Below are 23,053 nucleotides of genomic sequence, written 5' to 3'. Positions count from 1 at the left end.
AACTCTAGAACCCTATTACCCCATCCTATGCTCCCCATACCAATTCTACCCCTGGATTCCATTAGAACATGTTTAGTCTCACTGTAAGATAGGCCTGTTCTATCTGAAGAATGCTTGTATCTTAGCCTAAACCGCAGAACATGGTCAGAAACTGAGTGACCATGTATCCTTTGTGCTCTGAAGAAGATGAAGATTGATGAAGAGGTGGTCTCAAAAGACTCCAACCCCAATTCCCCAGGGGCATGACTGAGGGCAGTCCGGGGCAAAAGCCACGGGGTGGAAACATCTAGGATTGGACAAGCAGTATTATAAATTGTAAACATCTGTAACAGAGAGGCTGCGCACGTCTTGTAACCTTATGCCTCAGAGGCACAAATTAAAACCCTTTCCTTATCTCACCTTCAAAACTAATTTGCCTAGGAATTTTTCCTCCCTGAATCTTCTTTCAGGCATCATACAAACAAAAAATACTTTGATATTTTTCCCCCCATAACTGCATGTGGAAACTATAACAGCATCCTTCAAAATTTACTTTCTCTTTGTGAAAATAGGTTATTTTTCTATGTTACTTCATTATTTTTCTATATTTTTCCTATCTTTGTTTTATTCACTATTGAGTATACCTTCTGTCATCCATAGGTTCATTTCCATAAAGTACTTCATAGGACAAAATGTCAGCCTGAGCTTTGTTAAAGGCTTCTTTCCGATCAACTCTTTCATCGTCATTCTTCCTGATAAGCTGACTGACGCATTGTTGTGCCCCAGGAACATCACAATATATGGTGTGAACCTACCATGAATCAAAAATTAGATCACATTTCCTGTAAAGCTGGTGCATCTCTTTGTAATTCATGCAGTTCGCATAACTGAAAGGGTAGAAAACCACATTTTTTTTCCATGATGTCATTCTCATGCTTCACTAATTTATCTTTTAAAATAATGCCAATTAATGAGTGTTCAAGTTGGTCTAATCAGTTTTCTGTAGGCTGACTTTCAGTGGGTACTTATGGTTCTTTAATTCCATGTGTTATTCCTAAAATCTAGCGTGTAAATCAATGTACACTAAATAACGTTTCACAGTTTTTAAGATCATAACAATAATAAACAAAACAGCACTTTTTTCCTTACTGAACTATATAGAAAGCCCATCAAATAAATTTTCATCTTTGCAGAAACTGTGTTCTTACCTTCTTGACAAGAGATTTCAAGAAGACTAGCATGGTCATTTGAGGTTTCATTGCCTTGTTAAATCTTCTTTTGTTTTGCAGGAGCTCAGTGACTTCCCTCTCTCGTTTCTGCAAAGATCCTTGTATCTTTTGAAGGATGGTATGTCCCTGCCAAAAATATCCCTTTTCCACTGACCATTCAGTCTTCTTTTCTTCATTAGCTATCTGGGGGCAACAAAGATAAGTCTTATACACTAAGCCAGGATCTAGATTTTCATTGTTTTCATATGAAATTTTTAAGATTTTAATGAGTAAGATAGAGCAAAAATGGAGAAAACAAAAGAAATATTGAATATGAAGGTCTGTTTGGTTCCAACATCCAGAATATAGTTTTTGTAATTCAAAGAAGTGGATATTTAAAAGATTTTTGTGGCAAAGTTTTCTGCTATCAAATATTATAATGAGAAAAGAACACTATCAGTAATTCCTGAACCAATGAATTGATTTCATTACTGTGATATTTTAGTCATTCATTAAAAATTTATCATTCTCCAGCTATGTATATATTTGCACAAGATTTTTGCTATCAGTTAGTCCCATGGTTTAGTTCCGCTTTTGCTATAGTCAGCCTGATTGCCTTTGAAATACCTGCAATAATCCCATAAACAACCAATAACATTTCCATTTTTGTGCTCACTTGTTCTGGCTGAAGAATTTTTATCTGGAAATTCATGAGGTCACGCAATCTTTCCACATGAAGACTGATGTTGTGTAGTTCCTGCAAAGCTGCATTGAAAACAAGAAAAAACTAGGTAGGAACAACTTAAGCATTTCTAATCTTCATTTTCCACAATACTGTTTATGCCAAATGATCTCTGTTTAGAAGTCAAGAATTTGTCATGAACTAATATTTTTTTAGTAATCAATAATTCATTTCAATTTATTAAAACTCAAAAATTATAAAGGGGTCATGCTTTATTGGGTTTTAAACTTCTAAAGGGAAGACTTAAAGTGCTGAAATAAACCTAGTGAGAAATGATGCTGACTGTAATAAGACAGTTGTGCTAAGGAGTTTGGATTTATGACAGACATTATTTGTAGCTTCGATATTCTTTTATTATTCCATCTGCACACACAGTATTGCAATGGAAGGCCTTATATTGACCTCAGCTGGCAAGCAGCAAAAAGCAAACAGCAAAGAAGTCAAGAAACTACATCTTAAATACAAAACTCACTCAGTGCATGTTGGGTATAAAGATAATCTAGATTTTTACACAAATTTTGTAGAATCCAGACCTGCAAGGCAAGAAAAGAAGATAGCAGGAAATCAGTGCTCTACCATTTTTCATTATATTTCCTTGGGGAGAATAGTCAACAATAGGAAATTAATGCTGTTGCCACTTATAGGTACAACGTACACAGATGGGCTATTGAGCAGTAATTGGCTCTTACTTGAAAAGAAAATATTGAAATAAACTAGAGAGTGCTCAGACTTCAGTGTTTTCACAGGCGCCTGAACCAAGTTGTCCCACGCTTATACTTTCTAAAACATTTGTCCATGTTACTGGAATAATAATAGAGACAAAACCGATAGATACTCCTGAAACAGCTGAATAACAAAAGCTTTTGGAAGAATTCCTAAGACAGCCCTGAAGAAAAGGTTGTGTGCACCAAATTTTATCAGTATTATTTGGCCTAATAAAAAGTATTCCTTCTTCCTACAAGCCTTAGAATATTGTATCCTCATCAGTTCTTTCTCTTTATTGTAATACTTCTGCTACATTTTCTTTATATGTAATAATTAGGTCAACTGACTTGTAAAACCCACGATTTTTCATCAACGAGGCACAGTAGACATTCGTCAAAGTGTTTGAAAAGTGAAAAAACCCTTTAATTTTAAATACTGTTGCCATGCAAAACTGAAACAGAAGGTGGAGCCACATGGTTTGAAAAAGGAACCAAAAAACTTGCCTGAGATCTTCACTCAGAAATCCTACAGAAATCTGCATTCAGTTTCACAAATGCAAAAGAGAATCTGGCTCACAGACTCACTGCCCCCACCACTCCCCACCACAAAGTTGGTTAGGATCTCCCTGAATATGGGTCTTGGAGCACTATCATGAAAATTGGCTGTAACAAATTGATGTTGATGATTTGCAAAATTGCAGGAAGACTTGACCATATCAAACAGAATAGAACACTAGGCAGAAAATAACAAATATCAGACCATGATCACAGATGCTATCAATGAAAAAAAAATTCTTTTTTTACACTAGGAAGTCATCTCAAATCTTTGGTAAACTGAAGTCGCATTATTACAGAAAAATTTGGAAAACCTGAGGAACTTTAGGTAGTTTTCTGTGGGAACTACCAAATGAGGTAGTATTGCTGCTATGTCAGCCAGGTGAAATGCAGTATTGCAGTATCTTAGATGATGACACGTTGATTTTTAATGCTAATTGCTAAATAAAAAAGAATGAATGTGCTCTAAGAAATGTGATCTAAGAAATCTTCAAAAACACATGAAATGTGAAATGAGAGAAAAAATGACAGTCTAGTAGTTTTTAGTGGAAAGAATAATATAGTAAGACAAAAAGGCATATGTCATCTTCATTGCTGTATAAAGGGCAAAAAAGTAGATGGACTCCCTGAAAAAAAGAAGGCAAGTGCACAGAAATTCAGTCTTGGCTGATTCAGATATAGATATCTAAAGGCAGACAGGCAGGCAAACAGCACACACTAGATGCAGTAATAAGAACACTGTCGTACACCAAAAAGAAAACACAAACTTGCTTTGTTCACCTTTTCTTCTTCCCAGTTCTCTGTTTGTTGTTTCATTTGGTAAAGAAGATCTTCATTCTCTTGGATCAGTTGCCTGTTTCTTTCTTTCAGGCTCTGAAGACATTAAAATAAGGCACAATTTTAATGCCATTTTTCAGAAAGGCCTAAAATTTGAGGGTTTTTTGTTCCATATACGTATTGAAAAGTCATAATATTTGGTCCAAGTTGCTAAGATCTGGAGATCTCACACAAATAATAATTAAAATTCCCATTTTGCTATAACCACGTGTGACCACAACAAGTCTGATTCTAAAGACCCTCTCTAAAGACTTGAACACTGAACTTTTTCCTGTAGCAGAACAGAATGAGGAACTGGATAAACTTTAATATCTGTTTCACCAGAAAAGCAGCACACATCATATATATTCTAGAATGAATTCAGATTTATTTGCATGAAAACATAGCTATTTCCAAGTGCATAAGTACAGTTAGGCCAAGCTATGAAAACTGGTTTGAAGGTATGCTGTGCAAGGCTTTACTAATCTCCAGAAGGAGACAGACATAGTTTTGTATTGATTTCACAGACTGTGTGTCTTCATTTGACCGTTAGTCCAGAAGAAGAAAGCAACCTCTGTAAGTACCTGCCAGGATTATCCCAATGTAAAAATTGTAATACTGGGTTACCTTAACTGTGTCTTCCCAATGTGTGTTGCTCTTGTTCATCAGTTCTTGGTAAGCTTCTAACTGGGATTTCAGACGCCTCATTTTCTCTCCATAATATTTCTTTATAGTAGTTATAATCTGCTCCTGTATTACAAAATATTATTGAGAAAATGAATAGTGACGAGAGCAGAAAATCAGGCATGATTTAAGAAATAGTCTCCACAAGACCTAGTGTTTGATGCTCTTTATTCAATGTCTTTTATTTTCTGCAAACATTTCTTATTTATCACAGGAGGTTTGTACTTTCATTTGCTCCAGACTTTGAACAATAATTACTGTTAAATTAATTTATCTTTTATGTATCTTTCTGCAGAAGTAAAACCCAAAGCCTTTCTGAGAGTAGACCAGAATGAAGTCATTCCAAGCATAGCTAAGCAATTTTAAAGAAATTAAACTTACCTCAGAAAACAAAAGCTTGGAAGTAGTATAAAAAAAAATACATACAGCAACAAAAATGAAAGAAGTTCTATAAAGAAAGATCACTACAGTCCCTGTGTTTGCATCAGTGCCCAGGAGGTAATTGTCTCCTGTTATGCATCTGTGTTCTTCCTGATCCTCTTTCTCTTCCCTGAGTGATCTGGAGTCAGCTGAAAGTGTAAGATGGGACTGTGCCAGGATTACATTCCTACTGAAGCATAGAAATGGATTTACACAGGTATTACAATTCTTCTGCATTCCCTATGAAAGGGTATCTAGCCTTTGTACACTACATACAGGAAACTCTCAAGTTCAGTTGACAATCTGAAGAGTTTGTTCTCTTCCCCTTGGAAAGTCTAGAAGAATTTCCAAATCTCTTCTGTCTGTGCACCAAGAATAAACTTTAAATGTGTGGAAACATACACCTTCATAGGAATGAAGTGCCTGTTTTACTCTAGACCAGAAAAGGAGAATGATGTGACAAATAGAAAGATAAAGCAGTAGCTGCAAGAAAAGATTCCAGAAGATTGTAGCCCAAGTTGATGTGGATAATTTCATCTTTTGGAAGAAATATTGACTAATGGAATGCAGAAATGCTTTCACAAAGTCAAGTGAGGCATTTGGAGTTATGGTAACAGGAATGGCACCTCTGGATTCTCATTGTGACCTTTCAGGGTTTACAGGTGAAGAGGTCTAATACTCTGTAAGCTATATTGATAAAATAGTTTAAAGCTAAAGCAAAGTAGATGAAAGAATACCACAGAAGAAAAAGCCATAAAAGCAATACAATTCAGCACCATCCTTTACAATACAGTCATTCTTGAGGCATAGCCTATATAAATGCAAATGTTCTAACCATGGTGTCAGTAATGAAAAGAACGTGTAATTTAAGAGAAAATTCTAGTAACAAATAAAGTTTAGAAAAATCCCTGTCATTGTGCCAGGTAAAAAGTAAAATTAGACTTCACAAAATTGTAAGATCAAATACATTTCAAGATACACTGACATTGTTTACAGACACTTGGAAGGGTAGGTGTATAGAGATGTAATTCTGAATGAAGTAGATTTTATCCTTCTGTATCATTTCAATGGTAAAACACAACAGTGATAATGCTCCAGAATACTTACATGGTTTTCTTTCCTTATATTGTCTAGTTTTCTGATTATTTTCATGTGTTTGCTTTTCATTTGCTGCATGTCTTTTACAATCTGTAGAGGATAAAGGAAATTATCAACTCAGAGCACTAGCAACACTAGTTATAATGAACCATCAAACACCTTTGAGGTACATTTCTCAAAATGACAGATACAGTACAGCGAAGTATTTGATCTTAAAAACAGATAAAGGGCTGCAGCCAAAGCTTTCAGGTTTCAATAACTAGAAAATATGTTATGCTATTGAACAAAAATCTGTAGATGACTTGAAATGGAATTTCTCTTCCGGTCCTAGTATGGAATCTCCACTTCTTCCTTTTTACTGTAGTGATCTAAATTGAATATTGAAGACACAGTCACTACAATTTTTCTAAAGTTTTTGAAAAAGCTTTAGTCTGTGAAGTTTATTGCTGGAAAAAAAGGGACATAATGGAGAAGATTGCATTTTTGCCTTTAAGCATTAGGTAACAGACTGTAGAGGGTTTTTTACCTTGATGATATACAATGTAGCCAAATTGTAGGGAATATACAGCACTTCTTTGTTTGTACATTCCTTCAGCTCAGTTGCTTTGTGATCAGTATCAGAACAACCTCCGAACGTGGTAACATGATCTATTGCATAAAAAGGTTTACTTTATCAACTAAAAGGCACAGCAGCTTCAGATGAACATTTAAATTTTTTTATTAGAGGCATCAAATATAGTTTTAAATCTTTGGGTTTCTTTTTTTTTTTTTGGTTGTTTTTTTGTTTGTTTTTTCTTTGTTTTTTGGTGTTTTTTTTGTTTGTTTGTTTGTTTTTTGTTTTTTTTTTTCTGATAGCAAATAAGATAGACTTTTGAGAGGAGAATTATAGCAACTCTTACTTATCACCTTGGATCTCTGGACACCATCACACGTATTTATGTAGTTTAACAATTACTTGTCCCTCACTACTCTGATATTTATTACTTTCATAAATTCATGTCATTAAAATTAAAAAAAAATTCATGCAGAAACATGTTGCCTCTTAAGAAAACTAGCTTTTATCAGAGTTAAGAAGACACATTAAATTCTTATAAAATTACAAGTTATTTGAGAGACTCTGTTTATAACAGTGTATGATATAAATTCTAATCTTTTTTCTTAATTGTCCTTTTTGTTAAATAAAGACATAAAATTACTTCCCACCCCCCCCGAGATCTCTCTGGCTTAACACAGTAGCTGACTTCCTATTGTAAAATTACTTTGAGTATCATAATCCTCAAGCAAGTATCATAATTAACTAACAAGTATATAAGGTCAAAAAAGACTGATCTAATTACTTAGATACTTAGAATAGTGACTTGTATATATCTACACTTAGGAGCTTCATTTGAAAATCCGAGCTACACAACTACATTCAATTAAACCTCACATAAAAGAAAGGAAAAAAAAAACCAATCCTCCTAATTTTTTTAATGTATCACATGTTCCAGAAAGCAACAATAATACTTGACATGTAAATATACCTTTTTTCTGAGTTCTGTTTTCACTCCATCCAATCAGGGAATTCAGAAATGACCACTTGTTTATATTCATTCCAAGCTTGTGCAACCATGACTTTCCCCCTCCATCTGTTAACAAAATTCAGGTCCTAAAATCTTCTTAAGGTCATTGAAATTTTTGCATTAATTCTCTTCAGACCAAAAGCTTTTTAAATTATTTAAAGGGTTACAAAAGTATGAAATCGGAAAGTCACCGAGAGAGCTGCAAGCATAAGAAGGATTTAATACTTGCGTGAGACTTGAATGGTTCCACCTGATCCTAAAAATAGAGAGGCAATCAATCTAAAGGCTATATTCTGGACTTGTTTCTCATTTTCTGTGAAAATGTTTTCAAATTGTATTCTGAAAAACTAAAAAATAAACTGGATTTTGCCCAATATCCTGGAAAAAATGTGTGTATGAGGATGTGTGTGTGTGGGGGGGGTGGTTGGAGGAGGGCTCTATTGCTTTGCTATATGAGGTATGTCTCACCCTGGTTTATTTATGAGCACTCTGGATGTATAAAACACTCCTGCTGAGAGAAAACAAAGCCACAGCACTTTCAAGTGTTCTGGTGTGAAAGAGAAAACAGTGCCTGAAAGAAGTCTTCTGACTCTTTGAATTGGTCAAAACAATTATCAGAAATTCAGAATTTTTGTCCACTGGAGAAATCCAAATGTATAGATACCTTTCCTGAGTTCCTAAAGCAATACTCATTTACTTACATAGTGCAGTGATTTTATATAACAAAATATCTGTCTCTTCACATTGCTTTTACTAGATATATCGTAGAAGGATGCACTGTTTTAAAACATAATCTGTCCAGTTACTAGATGAAGTCACCAGATCCTGTTCAGATACAGATAAAAAAGTCTTGTTTTTCAAAATCCAGTTTTAATGATTTATAAAATACATAACTAAACAAATTCTGAATTCATTATTGTCATCACTATACATTATATACATGTATAAATATATCAGGTTTTGTTCTGTGAATTATGTCATCGAAGGACACATTAACTTCTATTTAGAACAGCTACTTCTTAAAAGACTTGACCTCTCACATCTACATTTTGGTTCACATTTTGCTTTCTTTCTGCCACCTTGGAGACTCTTACTAGCCTTCCACTTCACATAATCTTACTTTAGGCAAAAGTAGCCACTAGTGTATCATGCTTGCAGGCCAAGAGTGTAGAGTCTATCCTTCTCTCTAGGATAAAGATTAATTTCAAACCCTTAATGGAAATCGAGATATAGACTTCATTTCCAACTAGAAAAAACGCATGACTACATCATCTACTGAAATGACTACAAAGTCTGTCTTCAAATTATACAGACCACTGGGAAGAAAAATATTTGAAACTCCTAAGAGTTAATTCATGAATGCTAAAAATCAGTCTACATGCCTTCTGTTTAACTTTGCATCTTGTAGAGCATGTCACTCTAAAAACTACTGAACATACCTTTTTACACCACTCCTGTGAGTTAACCCTTACAGAACTCTCTGGTATGGCAGGGACAAGACATCTGTAACAATCCTTTCTGTTTCTTTACAATGCCATCATTCAGACTGCTCCAAAAAGGCACTCTGAGTACCACAGCTCCTTACAGTTTAATTCCTTTGGAATGTAAGGCTCCTCAAACCAGAGGTCTCTCTTTGAGATTACAACTAGAATGAAAGCATCCAGTACAGACTAGGCAGCCACATTATTGCTTCTGAATAGTTTCAACTGCATTTTTGACAGTTTTTAGAGAGGTTACACACTTCGTTTTAGAAGTTACAGATACAGAATATATAAAAATTAAGTTCTGTTCTGATGCCTTTAGTTTTAGCATGTACAAAGCCAATATGCATCCCTTGTACATGAGAAGTTTGATGATCAGATCCATAAGTTGAACCACGACAAGAACTCTCCTACTTAGTCTATACTGTCGCTCATCTGTATTCGAGCTGTATTAGCACCGTGTACTATAATGGTTATGCAGCGCTGCTTCTGTGACACTACATTAACATCTTTTGTGGAAAACAGTGAAGTACAATCCCATTCTAAACATCTGAGGCATAAACTACTACTTACCCTCTTCAGGTGTGTCTTTCACTGTAACACTTTTAATCACACATGAAGGATATTCCTGTATGTCCTCTGAATAATCAATAATGCTGCCCGGCAGAAGAGCAAATGAGTGAATGCTGGTCTGTGGTTTAGCTTCAGGATCAATTCTTGCTGAATCTTCAGAGGCTTGCCAGCCTGAAGGGTTAACTGTTTGCACCAATACTTCTGGAAAAATAAGCAACATAATTGTTTTTAATAAAATACTAGACAAGAAAAATTGAGAGTCTTAAGAACAAATATCATGAAACAAGACCAGATTTGTAAGATCATACCTGAAAATGGAAACTGACAGCAAATTTAATTAAACCTGGGTGAGTTTCTTAGAAATTGATCAGAGTAAACCTTTAATTTTGGGTCTTTTCTTTCTGTCTCTTTTGAAAGGTAACATTATTTGGTGATTTAATCTTGGTTTGACTGCCAGATTTAGCTGAATAACAAGCACATCAAGGTCCATGAAATAAAACTACCAGAATTCTCCACCTATCCTGAATAAAACCTGCCAAATCTCCTGCAGCTTCAACCCAAAAGCACATCTCAAACACATTCGTCAATGCATAACTCCTGGCCAACTTTTTCCTCTGGATATTTTAAAAATATTTGTTCTCTTCTTATGATCAATTTCTGTCTCCCCAAAAAAAGGTTTTCTTTTTGCTGAGTTTCAAATAAACCAAAAATATTTACTAGGGAGAAGCCTTCCATTTTTTTTTTAATGCCTTGCCAATCTCATAAGTTCTATAGAGAAATATGCTGTTTTTCTAGCTCTTCATGGTGTATATGGCACAGCCAGGAAGAAAATGAGTGCTTGATTTGGAACATGAAATACAAATGATAGGTTTTTTGGGAAGCAATCAGAGCCCATGTGCAGGAATTAAAATGTAGATGACTATAAGTTCAGCAACAGAACACATGTTATTACAGAATTTCCAGCTATCTGGCTAGGAGTCTCAGCATTGGTACTTGCTCACTTTCTGTCAACATTGCACAAAATGTCCTGAAACCTTTAAAAACTTGGCTTGTGTTCATTGAAAAGGCCTGTAAATTACACTTCCAGAAGTAACAGTGATCATAAAGAATTATGATGATAGCAAAGTAAAAATGAACATAGACTGGTTGAAGTTGTGTATAGCTAATGAAGCTGACAGGATCTTTTCATATGGCAGATTGAAAAATGCAGCTCAGAAACGGAATACAACAAAGATCAAGATGCTTTAACTAATCCTTCCCTCCCACCACCACGAGAGTTGTGAACTTTTTTATGTTTCTCCCATCAATTTGGTAAGTAACACCAGCCAAAGAAATAGCATAAGAGTATTTTCCTATATTTCTATACCAGCTTCTGCTGTGTTTTAACCCTGTCTGACAGCTCAGCCCCACGCAGCTGCTTGTTCACTCCCCCACAGTGATGGGTGAGAAAATCAGAAGGATAAAAATGAGAAAACTCATGGGTTGAGTTAAAGAAAGTTTAGTAGGTAAAGCAAAGCTGTACGTCCAAGCAAAATTACTTCCCATTGGTAGGTCGATGTTTAGTCATCTACAGTAAAACAGGACTCCATCACGTTAATTGTTACTTAAAAGACAAATGACTTAAATCCAAAAATCTTTTCTTCTTTCTCTGTTCTCTAAACTTTTATTGCTGTGCTCAGTATTGTATGTCATGTGACATTCCCTTGGATGCTGTCGTGATTTAGGAATAGTACTCCACAATTCAGTGCCCCCACTGAAACTCTCCCAAATCACATGTCACTCTCTCACTGCCCCTTCCCCTCCCTCTTTCTGCTGTGGTGGTATGGAGTTGAGAATTGGAGTCACAAAAGGTGAGGGTCATGGGTTGAGATAAGAACAATTTACTGAAAACAACAATAAAATAAGAAAGTGAACAGCAATAATGTTAAAAACATAAGTATACAAAAGGGAGTGATTCACATGCAAAAATGCTCACTGTGGACCCCAACAGTAGGGGACAGCTCCCACATTTTCTTAACCAGATGGAACTGCTTCTCCTGGTAGGAGAGAGAGTTCCTTTCTCCTGCCCCCAGCAATGATGTGGCCAGAATCAGGACAGACAGTTGGGGTCAACTTCTCGTGTACTGCCTGCTCACTAGTGGGGTAATGTGATGAGCAGAAAAGGCCTGGGAGCTGTGTAAGCACTGCTCAGTGCTAACACTGTGAGTTATCAACAGTGTTTTGGTCTCAAATCCACAGTACCATAAAGGTTGCTCTGAAGAAAACTAATTCTATCCCAGCCAAATCAGTGGAGCTTCCACGTAGCCTGAAAGGTAGGTGATATTAGAGTGGTAGGTGAGTGAAAATTCATTAAAGCTAGAAGGATAACAATGATTTTCATCCAAGTTAAATGGGATAAGCATTTAAATCTATGCAGTAAGAAAGTAGAAATATAAAAACTCTGTGCAGAAAACAAACTGCTATAGGTTCTTGTGCTGAATACAAGGTTTGATGAAGGCTACATCAAGGCTACATTTGATGATCTTTCATTCATACAATGTGACTGAGTCAGGAGGTCCTTCCTTTGTGTCCAGGCTAACTGGTCTGCAGTCTAATGGAAGTAATTCCCAGAAAATTTCATCTTGTGGTCAGAACTCAGTTTAAATGAAAAGTATTTTCACAATTTAAGAAGGCATTGAGTGTGTTTCTTTCAGACTGTAAGATCTTCATTAAATGTCTTTCTTTGTACTTGGAAAAAGCCTCACCACATAAGATAAATACAAAACCACAAAGTTCTACTGGCAATCACTCTACCCCAGTCTTTCCTTTGTAAACAGAGGATTCTACCAAAGATTTTTTGAAATAAATATACATGCCTGACTTTGGAGAGCAGGACTTTTGATGCTGAATGTTTCTAATGAGCAGTGAGAAAATACTTCCTTCATCTATATAGTAAAAGTGCAGACAGTAATCAGTAGCATATTAGAAGTAGTCTGGAGTTTTATTTAACCTATAGTTATTTCTTTATTGTATTTTAGACACAGATTTGGAGTTTGACTAGATTTGGGGTTTGAAGTGAGGGTTTAGATCAATTCTGCCTCGCATTATTTTGGATGTAAAAGGAGAGACTTTTAATTTGAGAAATGGAGGCAGACCCCTTGTGGGTACAACTTGAATAATTTCTTTTCTTTTAAAAAGATTTAATAGAATTCCCCATGGCAGGAGGTTTGGACTAGATGATCTTCACAGGTCCCTTCCAACCCAAGCACTTCTGTGATTTTGTGATTAATTTTCATGACACCCTTACTTCCAGATATGGATCTCAATATGTTATTTCTTTTCAGCTTTAATTCCCTAATCAGAATCTTTCCATGTACAAGACTAATTTTGAAATGTAGAGGGGTATCATTTTTACATGAAAGTTTTAATTTTCATATAAAGTGTTAGTTCCTTTGACAAGATAAGAACTTTCTTAATGTGTTCCATTCTTGGAAATTAGCACACAGCATTTTTGTCACTCATCCTCTCAAGTGTTAGCTGGTTTTTGTCCTGTGTGTACATACAACTGCTAAATGTCTAAAGAGAAACATAAAACATTCTCACATTCATAATCCTTACACTGAAGTCTTGAACAGAGAACATACTCAATAATCCTCAGTGTCTATCATCATTATGTAACCAGCTGTGTCAGGAGGGAAAGTGAACAACCACTGTCTGTGTCCACATCTCCAGTGTGATGGTTAAGGAACCTAGGTGACAGGCTGTGCTGAGAAAGATACCTGCTTGGTTGAGTTGAAATCTTAATTTACACTTTAACACTGATGCCTGGGAAGTACAGAAGAATTTTCTTCTTTTTTGAAATAAAAGTTACAATTTTAACAGGAACATTCTGTCTTCCAATTTATAGCCCACTTGCTTTATAGCTAGGCTTCTCCTTCCTGGTATTTTATGCTGTAGAGTTAACAATACACTTCAGTTGCCATTGTAATGCATGCAATAGTAATGGAAATCTCTTAATGTTATTTCTGTGCTACTTCATGCCAATTCCGGTAAATTTCATTGTTCTAATATCTAGATGTATTGAGCACAAATTCTGAGGTCCATCTTGTAGTGTTGTCACATCCCCATTTAGGTACTTTTTTGCTCTAGTGACTTCTATTTTACTCCTTGCACCACCATATACTGCTTTGTGACAGCGGGTTTTCTTCTTTTCAGAAAAGTGGCTACTAACAATCTTCAAAATGGACAGAAACAGAAGTATCTTCAAAATATTACTTAAAACAGGTAAACAAGATGGAAGAGGACCATTTGTTTGGGGGGTGGTAGCTTATAGCTTTAATGTTTTATTTTCCCAGTACCAGAGAATTTTTTTCCCTAAAAAAATAAAGACACCAAAGCATGCCAGCATGGAAAAAACCATGATTCTATTATATTATTATTAAAATAATATTATATTTCATTCTAAGGACACATTTAACTAATCCCTTCTGAAGATGGAGAAAAGACAAAGCAGATGTGCCAAGGTTTTTATCGTTACATTAGAGAATGTTTATGAGGATCTCAAAGAAAAGGTAACTGGTCTAGCACTTGTTTTCTTTGCAGTCATGAAATATTACATGTTTATAATTCTTAGTAGTAACATCGTTGAAAGGTATAAATGCTGCTATTGTAGTTACACTATTATTCCACCAAAAGGAAAAGATAGTTTATGCCAAGCAAGTTGTGTCTGCTTGTTCTTGCTAAAGAATGGAGGAATGGTATTTTTTAATACAGAACTGTGGTCAAGATTACAGTTTTGGTACAGAATTTTAATTGTATATTGAGTAATTATTGGCTGTTTTGGCAAATTTTTCTTTGTCTTTTTTGCTAGGAGGAACTAGCCAGTAGTACTCAGCTATTTGAGAAAATATACATATTTAAACCTCAAAACTGTGTGTCCTGCAGAACTTCTAAAATAATAACAATAAGTCCAAATTAAAAACAAAAGAAAAATTGTAGTCCTTGCATTATAACAAAAGTATAAACTATATAATGCATATATGCACATGAATTCTTTATATTTAAAATGGTTTTTTTAAACTGTAAGATCAAAATTGTCGTGATAACATTGACTGATATTCTGAAGAGGAGACCTCCAAGTGTTTCATCTCTTCCAGTAACCACTTCCTTTTGCAAGACAGAAGTGGTGTGGTGGCCCCATAATAGAAACATCTGAGCAACAGTCATAAGAACCTTTCTCAGGCCTCTGAATGTCTTGGTTTTTTGCAATTAGCTTCAGAAAATTTCATAGGCAGACCTATGCTGTATTTTAGTAAGAAAATTGGCTCATGGGTAAGCAACAGAGCATGGAAGAATTTAGCATGGGAAGCAATGCAGAAAGCTGTGTCATGGGGGTAAACTTTCCTTGTATGTGCTAATCCACTGAAGTATTGCCTAATATTCAACTTCCTAATGTCCAGTGGAATGAGAGTATAAACACCTGCTTTTACTCTTTGCACATTTTGGAGCAGGTATCTCTTTGGTGTTGATAACTATTTCTGTTCTAGGTTCATTCTGAACTCTATTATGTGCTTAATGTCCTCGTATCCCCACACAAGATTCTGATAAACTTATGCTCTCCTTGTAGACTTTCTGATTAAAATTTTGTCAGACAAAGCAGTTCTAGTTTTACAGTTTTTATATTCATTTCATTCTGGATCAGTACCAGAACTATCTGATGCAGTAATGTAGTTCTTTTGTTGCATCTCATCTCTGAGATTCTTACACAGCTGACCTTGTTGAATCCTACAAAGTTTATGGGCAGTTATTTCTAGAGCTCTGAAATTTGCTAACAACAAAGCAAAGATGATTGTATTTTGAATTGATTGCTTCTACTGAATGCACTATCAGTTCGAGAGCTAAAAAAACTTATTGTTTTTCCCTTTCCTCATTTTTGGATAAGAAAAATAGAAGTGATGCAAGTATGGTTTCTTTACTAGTATGTAATTAACTTTAGTTTCCTGAAGTTACAAAACAGCAATGCCCCAGAAAAATGTCTCCGTTCTGGTTTTTGAAACAGTACAGCTTGTTAACAGAAGTATGACACCACTCTCTTTAAACTGTTTTGAACCTTATAGATCAGTCAGTTTTCTACAGCTGGAGTCACTGAATTGTTAGGTCTCAAACTAACCTTGTGGGAAGGTGGAGCCATGTGCTTAACAGGTGTGTTATTCTTGGGCTTAAAGGTACTGCAGTATTACTACTGATATTCGCAGAGATGGCAGGTTTGATTCTGTCCCAAAACTACCTAGGGATCCACCTAGGCTGGCTAGTTGTTGAAACAAGTTGAGCGTTTAGTCACTGAAACAGGTATTATTTCTCACAGTGTCACAGTTTTCTGCTCAAACTGCATGGTGACTGATAGCACACAACTGTCTGACCTTAACACGCAAAGATTTAGCTGACACGTGAAAAGAAGCTCAGGGAGCTAGAGCAGTTATAGGCTAAAGCCCTGTATGGAAATACAAGTTAACCAATTAGTCTTCAATTCTCAAAGATACTTGGTTTATCATAATATCAATATATCAGAAAGTGACATTCTAAGGTCATGTCTGAAACTAGCTGTGGGAATGTCACAGCTACAGAAACTCTTTCAAATGCTCTTTTCTCTTTCTCTTCCATCCCACATTGAAACATAAAAAGAGAATGGTTGAGAATTTGCTTGGAGATCTGGACTTAAACCAAGATAGAATAGATTATCTTAATTAAAAAGATAGCGTAGTGTCAGTAATGTTCCAAAAGTCAAATATGTGCTGTTGGCTCAGCCACACTACCTCTAGTCTAAGGTACGAGAGACCTCCCACTTTTGTGGCCTATCAAAGGTTTCCAATCTGGTCTCAGGTGGTGCTGTCAGCTGTACATATGGTATACTTGCAACTAGAACAATCAGGCACTACAGTTTACCTGCTCGAAGGGGTGATTCAGACCATCATTTAAGTGGGAGAGCTTGACATCTTCTTCTCAGGCTGTTTTATCTTATTGTTTAAAAAGTTTGGTGTATAAATAATAAAACTGCACACATCCATTATAGTGGTGTCATATGCCTTCCAATAGTTTGCTAACAATTTGGTGTGCGGAAATTTTTCAAACAAAAAAGCCTGATGTTAACTGTCTTGCTTTGGCTTTTAGCAGCAGGAGAAACAGAATTACACTTCTTCCAGGATGAGGATTGTGATGACAGGGGAATATTTTATTCAGAATAGGAATACTGGTCTAAGTAAAACTGAAAAAATACCCCATCAAAACAAACCAAAAATAAACCACAAAAAAACCCCAGGAACAGAAATATACCCTACCAAATCATATATTATGAAAAAGTAATTCTTATTCCAGTGGTTAGTGGAGCTTTTTGTTATAAAACCAAACTCAAAAAACCCCCATCCAACCCCAAACAAAAAATACAAACAAAAAACCAACCAAACAAAACCCCCAAATTATTTTGTGAATATGCATAGAATAGGCAGCAGTGCATCTGAGACAATCTAGAAAATATAATCAGGCACGCCTGTCTATCATATGTTATAGTAAAAGAAGAAAGACACGCTGTCTGCTATTTAAAGTATATTATCTAAAGAAAATCTCCATGGAGACAGATGAAAATCAATCATGTTATTCTTATGCAGTGTGTTCATGTTCTGCATGTGGCCAAGAAAAAAAATAGCGTTATAAGCTTACCTAGACCTTTTATATCTTTGAACCAGTTTTAATGGAATATCTCAGTACTTAGTCCACAGTCTGAGAAATTTTACATGTAGCATTGCTACAGCATGAATCAATTTAATGCCTTTTCAGATGAAAAAAAAATCACTATTAAAAAAAATCACTATAGAAAAATCTTAGGATATTAGAGATTAAAAATCATCTCACAGATGTACAGGATTCTTCCTCTGGAGTTTCACTGCACAGCAAATTCTAATTCTCAGTACTTTAATTTTAACTGCAATACCAATATTGTATGCTAAGTGTATCCTATAAGATGCAGGGAAACAACTAAAACAGTCCTGTGCTTCAAAATCATGTTGAGCTTTCCTTGGCTTCTGATTACACTTAGAGCCAACCTAGACTAGCTCTGATAGTGGGCCTCTGAGGATTTCTGTAAATCAGTCACATATGTAATTCATTCAAATTGCAAATTTTGCAAGCATGCTACATATCTGGGAACTTCTGAAACACAAGGCACAGCTTATTGTACTGAGAGGTTCTACAGACATCAAAGAAAAGATGCAGTAAAGGGGTGGAGAAATAAGTTAGGTTTGTATGATATCTTTCCTTAACTCTGGAAATACAGTATTTAAATCAATAATGTACTCAGTTAAATGTTTGTGGATCTCACTATATGAGTATTATAAAATCCACATATTTTAATTTTTCTATGTAATAAAAAGGCCTTTCAAGAGTATGGCAGAAAGAAATAGAAAAGAAAGAATATCTTTGTGTCTATTTCTTGTTAATAGCATTTAACATTGTGTGTTTGTTGTATGAATCATTGTACAGCAAGGTACAGAACACTGCAATTTTCATCAACATGGCAAAATAGTGGAGTGACTTTTAGCATTCACATCAATTTCTCATATCTTGCCAGGGCAGGAATTTGTTGAAATTTATGATTTCTGAGGAGAGGTAAGGGTGAATTAACTTAGTACTTGGTCTCAGCCCCACCCCTGTATTGTGACTAATACCCACTCGTTTTCAGGGAGCTTGCAATATCTCACTAAAGGTTGTCTGCAATGACAGAATAATATCTATAAAATACAAAACAAATGTACTTTTAGTAACTTTGTATAGAGAGGCTGTTGGAGACCAAGCTTCTTCGTTGTTTGTTCCTGGTTACAGCACTATCAATGCATAGACTCTCTGCTATTCAATATTACCCAAAGTGCAAGTGAATGCACTCGGCTTTCTTATGAAAACATCAATGGACTAAATGGAGCCTGTCCCACCCTATGTGCTCTGACGCAAGACAAGGAATGGCAGAGTGACAGAGGATTGGCAGGGTTTCGTTGGAGTATCCTTAAAGCATGGTTCATTAGAACAGCCCGAATGAAAGAGAAGACAGTTGCTTCTGTGTCTTGGGCACATGGACAGTGTTCCCTTCATTAATGGAGCACAAAACTTGATGTGGATAAAGAATAACTGTTCACACAACATCCTAAACAAACAGGTGTTGACAACCAAGACCACATTGTTACTCTTTGTTTCTTACAGAAAAGTGGAAATTATCATTTTTATTGCTGGTGCTGCGGATTGCTCAGAGAAACAGGAAAGTAGAGATGTAGTTGCAATATTCAGTGTAGCTGAGTGGTTGGAATATGGGCCTTCTGGGGCCTGTCTCTTGCTTGTGGATTGGATAGTAGCTTTCTCTGCTATTTACCCACTCTCTGAATGGTTTTAGAAGTCTGGTCCTTCCTCACTGGCGCTGTGTCACATTGATATCAGCTGGTATGAAGATTCATATGGTAATATCTTTTATAACTCCATCTCATCACCTGAAAGTGATTTAACAATGCACTCAAAAGATGTGTTAAAGGTAGATATTTGTTTACATTACTACAAGCTACAATTAATTTTTTTTACAAATGGAAATGAATTATGCAAACATTTTCCTTTTACTCAGTCTGGTCAAACTACATTTTTATCTCCAACTTTCTCAGGTTACACTACCTTGCCCAATGGTATTGCCTAACAGAGCTGTCACTCAAAGGTGTTGCTTAACTTGTTATTCCTCATTCTGGTGTGAAGGAAGGTTAAACAGTCAGTCAGTCAGGTTAGGTACACTAATATAGTATATTAGCAAGACAAAGAGAATATATAGAAGCTATCAACTGCTAAGTTGTCGATATGGAACAAAATGCCAGTGTCAACATTCCAGCTTGCTACCACAGGCAGCAAAGCTTTTTCTTGCTATATTTTGTTTATCTTACCACTTTCCTCTTAAAAATAAAAATAAAGACATGTATTTCCTCCTATAAACCACAGAAATGCTGGAGAAAAATGCAAGAATCTATATTTAACTTTCCTTGGAAAATTATGTGCGTTTGTATGTATATTGACAGACACAGCTATTCCATTCGTATTGGCTAGACCTGAGATTCCATGGTATTCCCAATCTTTGCTCATTCATTAGTCAGCTGCCTGAGAATACAGACAGACCTCAATGCCCCACTAATGGAGTGCTATTCATCTCTACATCAGATATGACAATTTGATGTTAATATATATTATTGCATTTAAATTTTAAGCATAATTCTCGAGAAGTATATTTGACATCTAAGAAAAAATTACTTTTACAAATATATGTGGGGAGGCCTCAAATAGGTTCATTATTATTACGTAAGAGAAGACTATTCCCTCATGATTCATGGGCAGGATCTGCAGGTTGCATAGTAAAAGACAGAAATGTTCCTTATCTTTCTCTCACGCCTCTTTTCAGCAGCCTGCTCCCTAAGGTGGGACAAAGCAAACCATCCTGTTTTTTTATTATAGGCTTTGCATGACTGTTCACTCATTCTTTTATTAAATACCCTTGAAAAGCAGTCATAGAATCTGGTCTTCTGCTTTCACTTATCTTAACCCCTAAGTACAATAAAAGTCTCAAACTGTAAATGACTGTAGATGCTGAATATTTTAATTTTTGAGACCCTAACCTTGGCTGGCTGCCAGCCCTCAAATATTGCCACATCATGATAGGTATAAGAAACAAAAAAGTCTAAACACTCACAATAGTATTTTATATTCCATATAACACAAATGCTTTTAAGAGTACAGGTGCAATTTAAAGACAATTTTCAGATGTCAAAGCTAGGATACATGCTATCTCTGTGGAAGATCTAAGAGGAAACCCACAATTTTTGGCAATATAATATTTTAATTTTGTTGTGGCATAATGATCTCTTCTTTGAGGCAAAATCCTCTGGCAAATTTATTTGCCTTGCAAGTTTGGGGCTTTTTTCAGCAAACAGGAGTTAAGATTTCAGGGAAGTAATAAGTAGCAGGGACATGAGAATTTGAGCAAAGGTTTGAGTTTCCAAAAACATATTCCTAAGTAAAACAATCGTAGAAAAGAAAGTAGGACTTGCTTATCCCATTTTAGTCACTTATTAGTTAGACTAGTTAATGTTTAAAGTCCAGCTGAAACTCCCTCCCCTTTAGTGTAAGTTCATTGCTTCCTGCAACTAAATTGATGACTTGTGAAGATTTCTGAACTCAGTCTCCTGAGAAAGAACTCAAGGTTCTAGACCACCAAACTTTTTAGTCTTTCACCAGAAGCCACATTCATCAGCCTTTTGATCATTCTCCTATACAATCTCTCTTGTTCATCTTCTAATATTGTATTTCTTGAAATGACAAGAGTGTCATGCCCGAAATACTTATTAACTTGTTGATCTGTGGAAACTCAATCCTGTTTTTCTGAAAACTCACAAACTTTTTGTAAAACCTGCAGTGACTTCACTTAGAAGGCCTTAATTTGTCACACTTTTCTAAAAGTTTATGAAGACAGGTACATAATTTTCCAACTGATCCCTAGCATTTGGACACACATTTTCTTAGGTTAGCAAGATAGCCTTTGAAAAATAATTAGCCGTATTTAAAACTATACTCATTCATTTGTGGTTATCTTTCTGCTATGTAAACAACTTAGCTCTCTTAATATGTCTTTCATATCTGTGGGTTCTTTTTTTTTTTAAATTTTTTTACACCTGAGAAGCTGAAAACAGAGGGTTTTCCTCTTTACACTTTTCACTCAGCTTATTTAATATAATAGTGGCCTGGCTCCACCCTTCCACTCTCAACAACTGTATGCCATAAGGTAACATATATGAACTTTGTTTTTTTTAAACTAAACAAATATTATATCCTAAAAAATTACCTTCATCCATGGTAATCAGTCTGTTTCTCAGGGCCAGTGTTTTCACAGAGATGAGATTAACTTCTGGTATTTTCTGAAAGCCTCCCACACTGTGTGCATAAATATTTAACCTGCAAAAAATGCAAGAGCTTCATTAGGCAACAAGATACCTGTAAAAAGTAAAATGAGAGACATAGATCAAGTTTCTTCTCGCTGATTCCTAGGGTGGGAAATGTCAGTTTTACCAGCAGATTAGAATTTACTAAATGAAACCAAATGCTGTAGAAAGCATAACTATAACTGAAAAAAAACCAACCAAACAAACAGGCTGATGTTATATATTTGAAACCAAAAATACCCACAAGGGTTATTTTAGAAGTGTTTCATTATAATATTTTACAAACCTCCACTCTTCCCCATTTCAGCAGAAACAATGTGAAATAGTATTCTGTTACATTTCCAGTAGTGATGAAACTGGTAAAGATGCAAGTGGTGTTTTATGCAATTTCAGCCCTAATTTCATACAAACTGAGTTACTACATGGTTCCAGATGAAACTGTTGCCACATTAGAGCAAAGTTTGCCCTGCTTTTTATGGTTGATTCACATACGTGTATGGCCATTTTCCTTCTTTCATAATTAAAGGTAAAACCCCTACTCTTTTATCATTGCCAATACCATTGTGCTGTGACTGGCCTCAGCTGAGATAGGTAGGTTATTTTGATCTGCAAATCAAATATGCTGTTCTCTTGGAATAACTCCAGGCACAAAACTTCTGATGTATTCCTATATTATTATGAACAATACAGCAGCAGAAACTGGGAGAAGCAAGTATTATTCCACAGTTGCAAAAGCAAATACAGAATGAAGTGTTCGCAGGCTGGTGTGATCCACCCTTGGCAGGTAAGAACAGTGGCTCAGGATTTCTACCTCACAGCAATCGTTCTGCACTCCACCCTTATGTCAAAAAGGATTAAAAACAGGAACTTGCCTTTAGACTGTAGTCCAAAAGGAAGGCTTTTGGTAACTCAACAAGCAGTTTCGCTGTGGGTTTATAGGAAGCAGCTTCATTGTGAATCTTTGTTCAAATAATTGACAACTAATTTAATTTTGAAGACTATTTTCTCTAGTATGCTATTTTGAATATGTTATAGCTTCACTGGGAGGTAAAGAATATAGCATGATATAGAAACCTAGATAAAAGGCTTCTCTGAGAGAGTACTTTTCTTATTAAAAAGAACCCTTTTGTGATTTTTCTTCTTATGATAACAAAAATATAAAGGGGTGCTTTTTTCTTCCCCCATCTTTTCCTCTTACCACATTAGTAAAAACAGAATAAGGAATAGAAAAGGTGGAAAAGAAAGGAGAA

At 35.5% G+C, this 23,053-nt stretch overlaps 1 protein-coding gene across 1 annotated transcript; it reads right to left on the bottom strand.

Moving 5' to 3' along the window:
* Window positions 1–1,752: 1,752 nt before the first annotated feature.
* On the bottom strand, window positions 1,753–21,767 carry LOC116781099. Its single transcript, XM_032676700.1, has 9 exons — window positions 21,707–21,767; window positions 9,823–10,023; window positions 7,730–7,834; window positions 6,733–6,854; window positions 6,216–6,296; window positions 4,632–4,754; window positions 3,969–4,061; window positions 2,402–2,462; window positions 1,753–1,952 (listed from the first exon to the last, which is right to left on the bottom strand). The coding sequence occupies exons 1-9, from the start codon at window positions 21,714–21,716 to the stop codon at window positions 1,753–1,755; spliced, it is 996 nt and encodes a 331-aa protein (XP_032532591.1). The 5' UTR covers window positions 21,717–21,767.
* Between the last annotated feature and the right edge of the window lie 1,286 nt (window positions 21,768–23,053).

The sequence above is a fragment of the Chiroxiphia lanceolata genome, chromosome Z (genome assembly GCF_009829145.1).
Source record: "Chiroxiphia lanceolata isolate bChiLan1 chromosome Z, bChiLan1.pri, whole genome shotgun sequence".
Classification (NCBI taxonomy): domain Eukaryota; kingdom Metazoa; phylum Chordata; class Aves; order Passeriformes; family Pipridae; genus Chiroxiphia; species Chiroxiphia lanceolata.
This window is presented reverse-complemented; position numbering and strand designations above follow the sequence as displayed.

Bases quoted from the DNA above. Each gene is read 5' to 3' on its own strand.
- LOC116781099 (XM_032676700.1), bottom strand. The intron at 6,855-7,729 runs GTATATTTACAT...TTTATGCAATAG, and splicing joins AAACAGAACTCAGAAAAAAG to ATCATGTTACCACGTTCGGA. The intron at 2,463-3,968 runs GTGAACAAAGCA...CTTGCCTTGCAG, and splicing joins AGAACTGGGAAGAAGAAAAG to GTCTGGATTCTACAAAATTT.